The 15,073-nt window shown below is 58.7% G+C and overlaps 1 protein-coding gene across 12 annotated transcripts in view; it reads right to left on the minus strand.

Annotated features, from left to right (window-relative positions):
• Nucleotides 1-15,073, minus strand: part of EXD3 (exonuclease 3'-5' domain containing 3) — a 291,634-nt gene that overhangs the window by 24,815 nt on the left and 251,746 nt on the right. For 8 of the 12 annotated variants that reach the window (XM_080401001.1, XM_080401000.1, XM_080400988.1 and 5 more), the window contains one exon: nt 4,331-9,706. The exons of 2 other annotated variants lie outside the window; for them this stretch is intronic. In XM_080401001.1, coding sequence (XP_080257127.1) covers nt 9,080-9,706 — 627 coding nt within the window. In that variant the 3' untranslated portion in view covers nt 4,331-9,079. Of the gene's footprint in view, nt 1-4,329; nt 9,707-15,073 lie in introns of those variants that run through there. 2 more of the 12 variants (XM_080400992.1, XM_080400991.1) reach the window with 2 other exon arrangements.

The raw sequence follows: 15,073 nt of genomic DNA on the forward strand, positions 1-15,073 counted from the left end.
AAGGAGCTGGGCGTGAGGGCCAGATCCTGCCCTGACAGGGTACAAGGGCTGCAAAACCCTTGCTTGGCCAAGGGGAGCTCTGGGAACAAGCTGTGGTTCAGGCAAGGAGCATGCCACCCTCGTGCTGCTCCCCAGCCCTGGTGGGGACATCCCTGAGCTGAGGGGTCCCGCGGGGCAGCCAGCAGCCCCGGGGTGATGGGTAGTGGGTGGGGGGGCTTGCTCATGGCAGCCCACGGGCAGCTGGTGAGAAGGAGGAGCACTTGGGGGGCACGGGCAGCCCCTGCCTACAGGGGCACCCGTGGTGCAGCGGGTTTGTTGGCTCGGTGTCTCACTGCGGGTGTGCCAGAGGAGCTGGCAGTCACCCCGGTGTGTCACAGCCCGGCCCCACAGACGTGGCTTCTTGCTTACACGCGGCTGCCTCACCGTCAGCAGCTGCCCTCCCCGTGGTGCTCGGTGGAGCTGGGCCCCCCACGGTGGCTCTGCCGTTGGGCTCTGGCCCCCGAGCTGGGATGCCCTCGGGCTGGATGCTACCCCTGCTCCTGCGGGCAGCCAGCAGGACCCTGCCTGCGCACCCATGGTGCCCAGCACCCCGTGGAGGGTGCAAAATGAAACCGGGACCCATCTTGGGCAGAGCCTGCCATGACCCAGGGCTGGGGTGCTGCTCCTGAGAGGGGGGCTTTGGGCACAGAGCAGAGCGGGGGGCTCCTGTTTCCCCTTCGCTTTGCTTGGCCACCACCCGCAGGTGGGACAGGAGGGACAGGAGGGTCACCGTGCAGCCACCTCGGTGGGAAGCCGGTGGTGGTGGTGATGCACCTCGTGGGGTCTCCCAGGGTCGGAGGTGGGGAGATGGAGCAATGTTGCCTTTACAAATGCAGTTGTTGCCATTACTGTTACAACGAAGTTGGAATACGCTCTCCATCATACGTAAATCTCTTGGGACCCAGGTGGATTTGCCTCTCTCGAGGTCACTTTAATTCCCAGGTGCCATTGTCCAGCTGCTCCCTGGGTCTCTCCCGGTGACTTTTCATTTCCAATCACTGGCAAGAAGAAATGCACAGCAGCTCCTCGCTCCTGCCCAGAGGAGCCATCTCCAGCACCAAGTACCTTGACTCCACCCTGGCTGGCGGCCTCACAGCTCCCAAAGCCCCTCCAGGAGAAGACACCAGCCCCTTCAAACCTGTGCTCAACCCCCAGGATGCTGGGGAGAAGGCTGGGGGGAGCCCATCAGCAAACACCTGAAGGGGCTGCAGCCCAAGAGGGCCAGATCCTTCCCTCGTGTGAGCAGCACTGAAAGGCACCCTGGGGTGCCAGGTGCTCCTGCAGGTTCATCCCACCCCAGACAGCTCCCTAGCCCGGGGCTGGGCACTCCCCCGCTGCCATCAGCAGAGGGGAAAACGGCAGCAGCTTTATCTCAGCCTCAGCTGTCCCTCACCGTGGTGTCAGGGCTGCTCTCTGACAGCTCTGCGGATCCCCAGGCAGGGCTTCTTCCCTTGGTCCCAGCCCAGCCCAGACAGGGCTCAGCAGTGCTCAGGGGCTCACTGCTCCATGGAGGCAGCAGCAGCTGCCCAGATGTTCTAGATACGAAGGGCCCCCACATCACCAGAGCCCCCAGGGGAGAAGCAGACCTACCCGTGAGCTGTCTGCCGTTCCTAGCAGCCTCTGCTGATGGAGACGCCCAGCCTCCCCAGGCACCGCTCTCCTCGCAGCTCAAGATCTAACTTGAATCCTCCCTGCTGTGAGTCGAGACTTGTCCTCGTCCTCACAGAGAGCACAGAAATCCCATACTCTTGCCTGCGTTAGCTCAAACACAGGCCACGGCTGCTGGGGAGAAAGTTGTTGTCAGTGCAGACCCTGCTCACCTCGCACGGCCATCAGGGCTGGGAAAGGTTCCTGACAAACGGAGCAGCAATGGAGGGGATCGCAGTGCTGCTGGTCATACGGCTCAGCCAGGATGTCACCATGGAAATGGCATGTCCTGCCAGCAAATTTGGTGACAGTCGTTCCTTCTGCACAATCCTCCCAGGCAGTCTGGGATGGTCCCCACTGCCGTTTGTCCCCGTCACCGTACCTGGAGGAGGAGGAGCAGGAGGTCTCCACAGCTCTCCCATGGCATCACCTGCCACCCTCTGCGCAAAGGCGTCAGCTTCTGCCCACAGTGCCTGCATGTCCAGAGGACAGAGGGAAATACAGGCAGTAGGGAGCAACTTTAACACCCAGGACCACATTCCCAATTCATCCTGCCGACATCCTTCTCTCTAGACAAGCCTTGGAAGGGGTGGAACCGATGCTGTCACCGCTGGGACTGAAGCTGGACCAGTGTGGCTGTAGGACACACTGTGAATGAAGGTGCGGGAGCCATGTGCTGCCACAGGGGCCCCAAACTTGCTGAGAAACCTTTGGCAGAACAAGGGTGGAAGAAGTAGGGATTTCGGTGAGGACCAGGCTGGTGCTCAGCTCCTTTGGGAGGTTCTCACCAGCCAGTGCAGCCGTTGGCCTCGGTGGTACAGCTCGTCCCACGGGGGAGCAGAGCGTGCAGCTGCATGGCTGGGCTCTGGCAGCACAGGGTTGCTCACAGGGAGCACCATCTTTGAAAACAACCACGTGCATCTCACCTCGAGGGAAAACACCAGCTCTTGAAGGACTTCTCCAAAAGGATCCCCCAAAAACAGTCTCAGAAAGAGGCCACGCTGACTGGGACCTACAAGAGGACAGCCCCTGGGAGCAGGGGAGCAGTACGGGGATGAGCCGCTGCTGCCAGAGCAAGGGGAAACCCCAGGAGACCCCATGCACCAGTTCCCTGCATTCCCAGCCCGACACCTCCCAGACGTGCTAACATAACCCCAGCGTGTCAGTGACATGTGAGGTCACCGCGGTGAGACAGGCATGTTCCTGGGGAGCCTCAACACCTTCACATCTTCTCACCGCACCGGGGGGCCCGGCGAGCTATCATCTAGAGCATCGCGTTTGTGTCACACACACACAAAAAAAGTAAAAAAGGAATAATAATATACACAGAAACACGTGGCCTTTTTTTAGGCTTTTTGCTAGACCCAAGGGATTTGCTCTCTACTGTTTCAGTGGCCACCTAGAGGACAGAAAGCTGGGAAAGCTGGCAAAGAGGAGCGATCCAGCCCCAACAAACCTGGTTTTGCTTTTTTGCTGATGAACAGGACATCAGCAGGCAAGTGGTGGCAAAACTTTAATATTATTCACCCTGCAGAAAAAAATACCTGTGAATGAAAAGTGCTGATGGGCTCTTGGTGGAGGTGAAGTCGGGGAAGGAAGGTGTGTGCTCCATTCCTCACATTCCTCCTCCCCAGCTCCCTCTGGACCTTGCTCCCCAAGGTCCACCCAGGTGCCCAGGGGGTGATGGAGAGGGCTGAGGATCCTGTCCTGCAGCCTCACTGGCTCCACCAGCCAGGCAGGGCTGAGCATTTTCCCTTCCCAGTGTGGGGGCAGATGGACGGGACTGAGGGCTGAATCCTGCTGGGGTCTGAAAAATGGAATCTTTGATCTCTGTGGGCAGCATTTGCAGAAACACTTGGCTGAGGGTCCCTCACAGGCGAACGCTGTGTCCCTGGGTGCCATTCTGCTGAACCCCAGCATCCTGCCACATGCGCGGCCGTCACGTTGCATCCCTACGGCCATCGGCTGGAGCCTTCTTCAGAGCAGGGCACCTTGGGCTCATCTGAACATACACAAACAGCTGGTGGGATGTCCTCTCCTCTGGACACCCCACACTGTCCCCTCTCCTGCAACCAACCAACCCCCAAACAAGAGGAAAAGCCATAGCGGTGTTGTCGCTCCCATCCCCGTGCCGTCCCGGCTGCCGGGTGTGGAGCAGAGCTGGCTCCCTCCTGGGCACATGCGTGAGGGCACCGCGCCAACAGCTAATGGGAAAGTTCAGGGTCGGGGCGAGCTGTGGGGAGAGGCACATAAAGGGCTCATTGTGCGGCGGGTCTCCTTCGGCTGCGCTCATACAGGGCTAGCAGTTCAACAACAAAACGCAGCCCAGAAATATGACAAGACACCTTTTTCCCAGGCTGCTGTTAAACTCTAATTAAACATTTCAGCACACTTGAGCGAGGGAATGTCTGCTTCTCAGGCCCAGGCTATCTCAGCTGGAAAACATCTCCTCCAGTGCAAACAGGCTCACACAGGTTGACCCAGAAAGATGCCCCTTGGGCCCAGGGATGATGCAAACCCGTGTACCAGGGTGGGCAACCTGCAGCAATCCACCCACCTTCGGGCCAGCAAGCTGTCCGCTTGCTGCCCGCCTCTCTGGAGGACGGGTCCAGGCTGGAGCAGTCTGAGAAGGGGCCGTGCAGCCCAGCACACCACGGGCAATGCCACCGCTGCCAGCCACTGGCTGCCTGCTCCCCATCATGGGAACTGGAGTGCCTGCGCCCACCGCACAGCAGTGGGGGGAGCACCGCCTGGAGAAGCAAGAGGCAGCATCCACACCTGCATCAGCCTGGTGCAAAGGACAGCCAGGCAATAGCTGCTCCGCCGCAGCCCCACATCTGGCCTTTATGACCCAGAAACTGCCTGCTGATGGAGAGGGACCACGACTCTGCCTTGCCCATATGTGTCTGTGCAGCACCTTACGAAAGGCCAGTGTCTCTCCAACCCACTGTCCTAAAAATATTTCATGCCATGCCTTATAGCAGCTGTAGAGCACAGCCCACAAGCTCTGTCTTCAGACCTGGTGGGTTTTTGGACCTCAGAGCTCCTATTTCAGTAAAGCAAATTCTTGCCAAACTTCATCACTCTCATGGCCAGTCTCTGGGGCCACTGGTTCCTCTCCCCAGCCCTGGACCACAGTTTGGTTCCCCTGTTCCAGAAGTTGGGATATTTAAAAATAACCCAACAGACAAGCAAAATATTAGATTCTCATTCTTTGGGTGCTTTGCAATGCTGACCTGCAGGCACGGACCATCATCACACCTCACTGTGACATTTTGTTTGGTCTTAAGTAGCTGCTTTCCTGACCTCCCCCACCCCAGCCCCGTAGCCTTTTCCATGCCTGGGCAGGCAATGTTGGGCTTGAGCCCCTTTTCTGTCCCCCCAGGTAAGCAGACGTGCTCCTACACTTTCAACTGACCAAAAAATCTCCAAAGTTAAGCAGGCTGGGGGAGATGACCAGCCTCAGGATGCAGAGGTCCCTGCAGAAAGACCCAACTCAAAGACTGTCTCCTTCCAAATCCCACCCTTTGCTTTCCTCTGGATTTTCTGGGGAGCAGAGGACATCCCAGCCCTGTGAGCAGCCCAGAGCCCGGCCCCAGTGCCTTGCAAGGGGTCTGTTCTGGGTCTGTGCCCCACTGGGGAGGACAGGGAGGCATTGACATCGGCTTCGTGTCACTGCAAACCGAGACGTGGGAACGAGAGTACACACCCTTGAAGTAATGCTGCTGGAAAACCCAGGGAGGCTGGAATTGGCATCCTGCTATTTTCAAAAATGGTGGAGAAAAAGCACAAAAAGAGATGAGCAACGAAGCCAGGCACTGCTGGGAGCGAGGAGAGACGCAAGTCAGCAGGCAGGGGCATGGCAGCTTGAAGACTCACCCGTGGAGCCCCCGAATGCCAGGGTGGGTATGGTGGTGGTGAGCTGGCAAAGCCCGGCGAGCGCCACAGGAGCCAGCCCTCCCCACAGTACTAAACACAGAGTTTGCCATTAGTTGTAGTAATTCCTCAGCACCTTGTTTCTAGCAGGCACAGACCATACCTCCAAAGACCCACACTGATGCTGTGGTGTCTGACCCAGCCCCGCAGAGGGGACATGGCAGCACTGAGCTGCTCGCATGATGTAGCTCAGCATCCCTTGTCCCACCAGAGCATGACCCAGCAAACCATGAACAGGCGGCTCCTGGAGGGGGGGACTTGCAAACTGGGGGTTTCCTATGTGCCACCTCAGCATAAGAAACAGGTCACCCAGGAAAGGGTTACTGCAAAAATCTGCCATTTCTAAGATTGCTAAGTAGTGGGAAGGTGGTGTGCCCTGAAAGGCTCCGAGTGGAGTGACAGCCTAGGCGATAACACTTGTAATTCGGCATCCTGTAGGGGTGGAATTTGGCAAAACTGGTCTCTCCTGCTCTGAGGACATTCCAGATCCCCGCACGCACGGGCAGTCTGAATTGAACTCCCTCAACAAATACAGCAGCCAGGGGTTTAATCCAGCTCGGGTGCTCACAGTTAGAAGAGCAGTAGCAGTGTGCTCCCTTGGGAGGCTCCCGTCCTGCCCCAGCGCGGCTCCTTCCTCCAGCTGCCTCCGGCACTGCGGGTTCTGCCACCGGGCAGGCGATGGCCCCTGCGAAACTTCACCTTGGCGTCCGGGCTGCCCTCGCTGGGTGCTGTTCCCCCTGAGAAAACAGCAACACCAACCTGTATCTGCTACCCCGGGAGGGCATGTGGCTGCGGGTGGCTGACAGCCCTGGAGGGGGCAACGGCCACACGTGAGGCTGCCCCCAGGTGCCACGCACTCGCAGGGCCCATCACCATCCTAAGCCGCTGCAGAAGGATAGGATGAGAGGCTAGATTTAGGGAGAAAGCTTGATTTTTCTAGGAAAAGCGAGGCAGGGCAGCAGGGCCTTTAAATCCTCCCCACGCAGCACACCGGCCGTGCTGCGCTGCCTGGGCTTTGTGGGACACATCTGCCCCTGCATCCCGGTCCACCAAGGATGCCCCAGGTAGCACCGTGAGCCCCAGTCCCAGCACAGACACGTCTGTGAGGCAGCCAGGGAGGTGACAACCATGGGGACGCAGACCGGGGGCACCCATCATCTGGGCAGCGCACACACCGGGGGCTCACCCCTACCTCCCCACACACACGGTCCCAGGGACCGCATCCCTGCCAGGTGCTGTGACCCGCAGCCTCCCCACCATGCCCAGAGCTGGGCAGATTCTGACACCATGATGGGGGGGCCAGATCCTGACTTATCAGCTGTTTCCCAGGCTCTTCTGCCAGCTGCCCCCACTGCCAGGACGCGTGCACCCATGGGATGGGATTGGGGTGTGAGAGGGAAGCGGGGACAAAGGCGCTGAACCACACTCCTCCTCCTCCTCCTCCTCCTCCCTGTTCTTGGCAAGGCCAGGGGACTCTGGCTGCGAAGGGAAAAGGTTCCCAGGGCGAAGGTGTTAAATACCCTTCTCCCGTGCTGCTGTCACCTCTGAGTCCCTGGGGTGTGAGAATCAGACTCTATTATCCCCTCATTAGGAACTAACATACTGTACTAACCTTTTCACATGAAAGCTACGGTCTGTTCGCCAACAAAAGCTGGCGCTTGGTTCCCAGGAGCGGAAAAAAACCCAACCCCACAAGCACTTAGCGGGGGCTCGGGGGCCAGCCGTCCCTGCCGGCTCGGTGCAGATCCTGCCGAGCCCCAGCCGATGCTCTGGGGGGAGGAAGGGGCTCTGTGAGTCGGGGGCCAGCCAGGCACGCTGCCCCAGTGGAGCAGAGCAGGGGAAGCCTCTCCCCAGGGCAAGGGGTCTTTCTTCCAGACCTTGAGATGGCTGAGGTCCCCCTTGCCTGTCCCCCCCGTGGGGCCATGGGGAGAGATGAACGGGGCTGTTGGTAGGGGTGCAAGGGGGACTCCCTCCCCTGGGGTTTACGCTGCAGGGAGCCCTTCCCCATTAGCGGGTGCTGGCCCAGCTGCCCCCTGGACAGGGGTCCCTAGACCCCTTCGGCCACTGGAGCCGCTGCAGCTCACCCCAGGCTCCCCTTAAGCAGTTTGCAGGGCTCAGGCTGGTTCTTCCCGCACCGCTGACCAACGGACCTTGGGAGCTGCAACATCTGAAACTCCCACTCCCCTTCAGGCTGCCCTGAAAAGTGGGAAGTGAGGATGGGAAAGCATCGCTGGGCCACGGAAAAATCCATCTGCACAACACCTGACGATGCAGGTCAGCATCTAGAGCAGACAGATTATAAAAGCATCGAGCACAGCAGGCAACTGCCTCCCTGGGAAACATGGCAGCGCCGTGGACCATGCTCCCCTGCCCCAGCCGTTGGCAGACATTGCGTGAGAAGATGAACAGTTGGGGTAACACCCTCCTTGCTCAGGCTTTTAATTAAACGAGACCTGTCTGGGTCAGCAATTTGAGCTTCTGCCCACTGCAACTCTTTGATGCTGAGATAAACAAGGGGCTAGAGGAGAGATCTTGAAATGAAAATTTTTCCTGATTTCTTCACTTTAGAAATATCTGTTCTGATCCAGTTTTGGCTGGAGACCTTTGACAGCTTGGGGAAGTGGACTTGAGAAGTGCCCAGGGCCACAGCGGGTGCTGAATGCCTGAAGGGTCCCGCACCTGGAGACATCCTTGCCTTCCCACCTGGCTGTGAGACCCCACAAATCCCAGATTCACTTGTTGCCCTGCAGCCTCCACCAGCTCTGTGCTTCTAATAAGGAAAGCAGGAGGAAGGAGGGACGCATGCCCTTTTTTTTTCCTTTTTCCTTCCCGCCACCTCTATTGCTTCCTTCCCTGTCTGCCTCCACCTGCAGTCAGCTCTGAAGGCAGCTCCCTCCCTGACCCCACAACCCACAACAGTCCCTAAGGGCTGGGAGACTTTTCCAGGTCCCCCAGGTAGCTGCTGGCCCTGGCTGACCCTCTGCTTCCCCAGCTCTGCTGGTGGGTCCCACAGCAAAGAGGCAGGTGGTTTTCGCATCGCACACACATGTTTATTAGATCCTGGCCCGAGCCCACTAAGCTGTTTCACACAAGCTGCTGGTGACAGGTTCCAGAGATGTTTTGCTGCCACGGGATGCTGTGAAGGTGTCATCGGTGCTACACGCTGTTTTAAAAAGTAATTGAATTAAAACCGGTGAAACAGTTTGTTGCTGCCTGGCTGCTCCTCTCCATGGCGTGGCTGGGTGCAGCGGCCCAGGGTGGCCCGAAGCACGCGTGGCTGCTCTCCTGGGCTGCTCTTTTCGGAAGGTCATTTTTCTTCTCAGCTGCTGCAGTCAGATTTGGGTCATCAGGTTGTTCTAAACACGCCAGAGGACTGGAATTCAGGGGGAAGCAGAAGCATGATAAACGCAGGCTGTCTCCCAGTGCCTTTCTGGGCTGGTTTCAAAAAACTCCTGGGTCACTCAGTGTCTGGCAGACGGGTTGGGAAAGCCGGGAGCAGGTTTAGTTCGCTGCCCAGCACAGGTGCCTCAGCGCTTGCGGCAGCGAGGGCGAAGCCTGCCCGCCGTGCCGGCACTGACCGCGGCAGCACCTCTGCACACACGGGTCTGCGTAATGGAGATGAGCATGCAGGCGAGTGATCGCCACGGTTCAGAAGTACCTTTGAGCCACAAAACTGAGCCAAGAACATGAGCGTTAAGTTGTGTGCGAGGCGAGAAGTGATCCTTACCCGGCAGCCAGGGCGGACGAGGCAGGACGGAGAGCTGGTGCAGAGGAGAGGCGCGGAGCTGAGTCGGGATCCTTGTACCCCTGGCTGTCGTCCCTGGGCTTCCTGGTGCCAGCTGAATCCCACAGGTCCTGAAGAGGTTGGTGCTCCCCAGGGAGGGGCAGGCAGAGCACTGGCAAACTTGCTGCTGCTGTGAGAGAGGAGCAGCCAGGAGGGTTTGTCTGGCACCTTCAGCCCAGCCCAGCTCCCAGGAGCTCCTTTCCAGCTCCACGTGTCCAGCACACCTGGGTCCAGCGTGGGAGATGCACAGGGTTGTCTGAGCAAGCATGTTCGTCCCCGGGGCGGGCAGCAGCCCCGGACCTGCCAGACCAGCCAGAAGACAAATGGAGAGATGGATTTAGAAGATGGGTCTGGATTTTCCACTTCCCCCATCTGAGGTCCACCTGAACCCAATCATTTCAAAGAGGTTCAGAACCAACCAAGCCACGCTGAGGCAATGAAAATTAACTTCAAATGCAACACCTGAAGCTGAAACAAGTGACTGTCCCCCACCCCATATTCCTGTTCAGTCCATGCAATGATGAGGGCATTGCAGTCCAGGTCATGTGGACGCCAAGCCAGAGACCTCGTTGGCTCCATCAGCATGCTCACCCAACACTCTCTGTGGGTCCCCAAAGCCTTGCTGGTCCCCACCTGCCATGTCAGAGGGCTCAGTGCCCTTTTCCTCACTGTCCTTTAGCTGGGCAGGGCCTCTGGGCACGGCCAGCCTGCCAGGAGGTCCCGCAGACTGGCAGAGCTCTGGGACACACAGGGCCGGGGCTGGAGGATAAAACCCTCTGAGCTCAGCCCCAGCAGCCTGGGGCAAGCAGGCTCGGTATTTGCCTTGGGAGGGAGAGCTGGAGGGAGCAGCTGGGTGGGAGGTTCTGCTCAGCCCCATTCCATGGGTACCTGCAAGGTTGAGGCTCCTCAAAGCAACAGCTGAGGCCCTTGCACAAGCTGTAGCATACAAAAATGATACACAGAAAGGAAAACAGGCCTTCATCAGGTGCCCGGCTAGGGTCTTTGGAGGGAACCAGTTTGCCAGTTGGTGTTAGAAGCTCAAACTCAAAGTCTAAGGCAAGACAAAGTCCAAACCTCCAAGTCCGAGGCTTTCTGGGCAGGCACGTGTGCCCGTCTGCCAGAGCATCAGCTTCTGCTCTCACTGCTCTGCATGAGTCACGGGGGACAAACTGCACCAAAGCAAAAGGTTACAGGGACAAAGTCTCAGGCAAAGGAGAGGCTAGAGAGAGATTATTAAGCCCCCATCACAAAGGAGACCTGCCTCAGTGCTGCCTGTACTCTGTGGAGCTACAGAGTCTGAGCAGAGACGGCAGAGGAAGCGCTGAGAGACCACCCCGAGGCACAGCCACTCCCTTGGAGAGCACCCGGCTGGTCCTGGTGCGGCCGAATGCGCACCCTGCACCCGAGAGCCCAGGGCTGAGCTGGGGGGAGCGTGGTGTGCCACGGCAGCATGGCACAGCACAGGGCACCGCTCCTGCCGGGCTCTCGCTGCATGCTGCACCGCCGCGGTGTGACATGGGAACGCTCCTGCCTGGGGACAGAAGTTCCAAGGACTAGGAACACTGAGGTTTGCCGTTCCCCTGCTGCTCTCAGATAAGCCACTGAGTCCTGTCCCCGGCCTCACCACACAGAAACCAGAGACGGAGATTCACCCACGGCTGTGTCACTGCTGTGTCACCACTGTGCAATGGCACCTGACGCTGGGTGACAGGGACGACCCCAAGCAGCTGGCACAATCACAGGCAGGACCAGGAGCGGCACCTCCATGCAACAATCCCCCCCGACTCCTTTGGTAAACACCCCCAGAGCCCCCCTTCCTCCGTGCAACATCCTGACAGATGCTTAGTGGGTCCCACTGCTACTTCAGCATCTCAGCTGGGGGCTGGGAGGGGCCGGCGGTGCTGGGCACGGTGCTTGGCACAGGGTCCCGCTCCGCTGCGGCCCTTGGGAAAGCTGGGCACTGGTTGCCGCCATCCTGCTGTGCAGCAGAGATGAGAAGAAAAACAACTCTCAGGGCTTCCCCTCACCTCCCGTCCTCGTCCCACACTGCAGTCCCACCGGCTCTTTCATCTCCAAGTGCCAGCAGCTCTTTCATCTCCCGCCCGGAGGTGCGAATCATTCCCCTCTCGCGGCAGCTGGCACCGGCCGCTTGTGCCGGCATCGGCACTCATCCTGACGCTGCCGGACCAAACGGCTGGGAACTCAGCCTGCCCTGCAAGGCCCTGCTTGCTGGGAGGGGGGTGGCGGGTGAGGACGGGTCATCTCTGTCACCTCTGCAGTCACCGGCAAAGTGCTCAGGACCCCCAAAATCTGGCTGCTCCCAGGTGCCTGCAGAGGAATCAAGGCACCATGATTTCTTCTGGTTCTCTCTGCAAATAAGATGACACCAGGCTTGCACCTGCTCTCATTCACGTTTGCTCAAACTCAGCTCATCTTGGTTAACTTGTGCCGATGCAAAACCCGTCCGCCGGGATGGGGAGCATGTGCCCCAGCAGCTGTCCTGCCCTGGTGCTCCCAGTGATGGATGACGAGGTGGTTCCCCAGCCTTAAAGCCCAAAGGACCTGTCCCAGCCGCCCTGCCTGACTGCCAGCCCAGGCGGGAGGAAGGCTCACCATTGCCCTGGCAAACAACCCTGCAGTTCATGGTCCAGCTATGGCTTATCTTTGGGTTCTGGTATAAAGGTGACAAGGCTTCACTGTCACAACACAGGTGAGGGTGTCTGCGCGTGGGTGCACAGCAATACCTCTGCCAGGGAGCTGTGAGTCCTTATCAGCAGCGTTACACGAGATGCCTGATGGGTACGAACTGCAAAGAGAGCATTGCTGTGTAATGTGAAAAGCCGGGTGAGAACGAGCACAAGAAAGCGAGAGAGAGAAAAATAGAAAGGAAAAGAAAAAAGAGAAAAAGAAAGAGAAAAAGAAAAAAGAAAGAGAAAGCAAGGGTCATGTGAAGCACCCCAATCTCTGGGACTCTCACGTGAGCCCGGCTGAGGGCTGCCCGCGGCAGCTGTGCACCACGGGCATTCGCTGCATGCAGCAACCAGCCCTGCATCCTGGCGGCAGCTCTGACCCGAGCCACCCCTGGGAGCCACCTGCTCGCGGTGCCATGCCGGTGGCAGCACTGCAAGGGGCTCTGACTTGGGCTGGGCTCATGCCGAGCAGTGCCACTGTGCACACCGGTTCTGCCAGGGAACAGCGATGGGGCCACGGGGCCCAGGGACAGCGGGGCTGCGGTGGCAGCCTGACCCACCCTGGGGAGCCGAGTGAGCCCCAACCATGTCCTATAAAACAGGTGAAGAGTTTCCTGGCGCTTCAGCCGCCTGCACTGGGGCCGGTGGTGCTGCGGCAGCAGCGGCGAGTGCCACGCCGGGACAGACACCACAGAGGCACATGGCATCAGGACACGTCAGCATTGCCACATCACATAACTGCACCCAAAAAGCCAGTAATCAACACCAAAGAGTTTTCACACCACCAAATGGCTCTTCTGCAAAGAGCCAAAGGGACGAGCTGTGTGAATGGTGAGGCTCGTGGACAAGTGGGCTCTGAGCTGAGAGGGCTGCAGGTGGCAGAGCCACCGCTGCTCCCCGCACACGGGGCTGCTGCCGATGAACATCACGAGCTCAAACCTGCCTGCAGTGGGGCTGGGGATGACGGGGCGAGGGGAGCCCTGGCAGGGTGGTCCTTGCTGCTCTGACGAGGAAGGCATCCATGCCCAAGCAGAACGCACCCGTCTTGTCCGTCCTGGCTAACATCTCCCACACGGGGACACTGAGAAGACCCAGTGTCCAACGTGCCTTCATGAGCCCCAACAAGGCATCCTGGAGAAAACCAGTTTTCAAGCGTGCTTTCTGGCTGGTCAAATGTTGAACAAAGAAGGAAGTGATCAGCACCTGTTAGTTGAATTGTTTTGCACGTCTGCAGCAACTCAAAGGTTAATATCCATCCAAATTCAATCTAACCCTGCAAAATAGTCCCAAAACTCAGCCCAGCAAAACCTGACAGTCCGTCTTAACACATGCTGATGCTCCCAGCCTGCCCTCCCCTGCCAGACACAACCATCCTGCCTTTTCCTCACATTTACTATTTATCTCTCTAACTAATCGCAGACAGACTGACTTAGGGCATTTCTTCTTCCCTGGGACACAGCGCCAGGGTCTGCAGAGCTGCATGAGGGGCACACGGGCTTAGCATCCCACTGATGGAAAGGTCTGATCCTCAGGTGTCCCAAACAAATGCCTTAAAGACTCCAGCCAGAGAAATGTGGTCTTCTGGGAGAAGGGAGCTGGCCCTCTCCCGACACCAGAATAACGGAATAAAACCAGCCACCGACAGCATGTCCACAAGCCACCCCTGCCCCATCACAGTGGCAGAGAGACCCCGCAGGGGACCAAAGGCTCAGGGAGGTGGCGGGGGCACCGCTGGGGCACAGAGGGTTCAGGGCTGGAGTGGTCCAGGCGTCCGGCGCTGTTTGTTCCGCTCCGGAAATCCGGATCTTACCTACTTAAATAAACCGGCCGGGAGGACGGCAGAGCGGCATGCCTGTTGTTGAGTGCACAGGAAACAGCTGTATTCGATTAGGCAGGGTTAGGGGAGACTCTGATAGCCTGGGAATAATAATAATAAAATCCCCTCCTGTTGCAGGACTATTTATTTTCTATAGAGAGGTCCAACAGCAGCCCATCACATGGCAGCCAGCAAGGGGCTGGGTCCCTGCAGCAGGTCTGCAGGGGTGAGCTGTGATGGGAGGGAGAGGCCAGAGATCCTTTGCCTGACGGCTCATCTGAGCACCCCAGGAGGGCTCAACCTGGCCTGGGGGTGAGCGATGCTGTGCCCCGTGGGGTTTCAGAGGCAGGCAGGCAGGTCTTGGGCTGACACCGGGTGCAGGAGATGCCTTTGCAGCAGGTTGCGGGCACCCGAAGGGATGCTGGAAGGAGCATCCTCACCAAGCGCATCATCCCCTTCCTGGTGTTAGGGAGCTGCCCCTCTGTGCCCACCGACAGCGCTGGGATGCACAGGGCTCAGCTGCCTCAGGCTGTTCCCATCCCAGCTCCCTCCTCCTCTGCAGGTCTCTGCACCCACAGGAGAGGAGGAGGAGGTGGGCAGGCAGGGTGTGCGGTGGGTGCCTGTGGTGGGGATCTGGAGGAGCTCAGGCAACACGGTTGCGTTTGTACAGGGACCGGACCAAGGGTGGTATGTCTGAAAGCATCCCACCTGCTCTGAGCAGGAGAACATCCCTGTCCCCAACCCCACCCGCATCCCCATCCTCATCCTCCTCATCCTCTTCCCCATCCCCACCCCCATTCCCATCCCAATACTCATCCTTGCCCCTCATCCATGCACACACCCAGGCTCAGCCCAGGCTTGCCAAGTGCTGACTCAGCACTCGGACACCAGCAGGCCGTAGCAGTTGCATGCAGCACAGTGGGTCCTTGCCCTCAGACATGTATGGGGCTGGGGGGCATGTCAGGCAAGGCCCTGAAAATGCATCCAGGTCACTCCTTCCACCCACACGGAAGGATCCAGACCAGCGCATGATGAAAACACTACTTCTCAGAAGCTGTTCCCGTTTTTTTCACGGCTCTTTGAAAAAAACCTTGGCTGTTGCCCAGCCCTAACAGAGCTACACTGCCCCTCCAACTCCTAGACTCCCAAGTGACCTCTAGG

This window comes from Falco punctatus (assembly GCF_963210335.1).
Source record: "Falco punctatus genome assembly, chromosome: 9".
In the NCBI taxonomy this organism is placed as follows: domain Eukaryota; kingdom Metazoa; phylum Chordata; class Aves; order Falconiformes; family Falconidae; genus Falco; species Falco punctatus.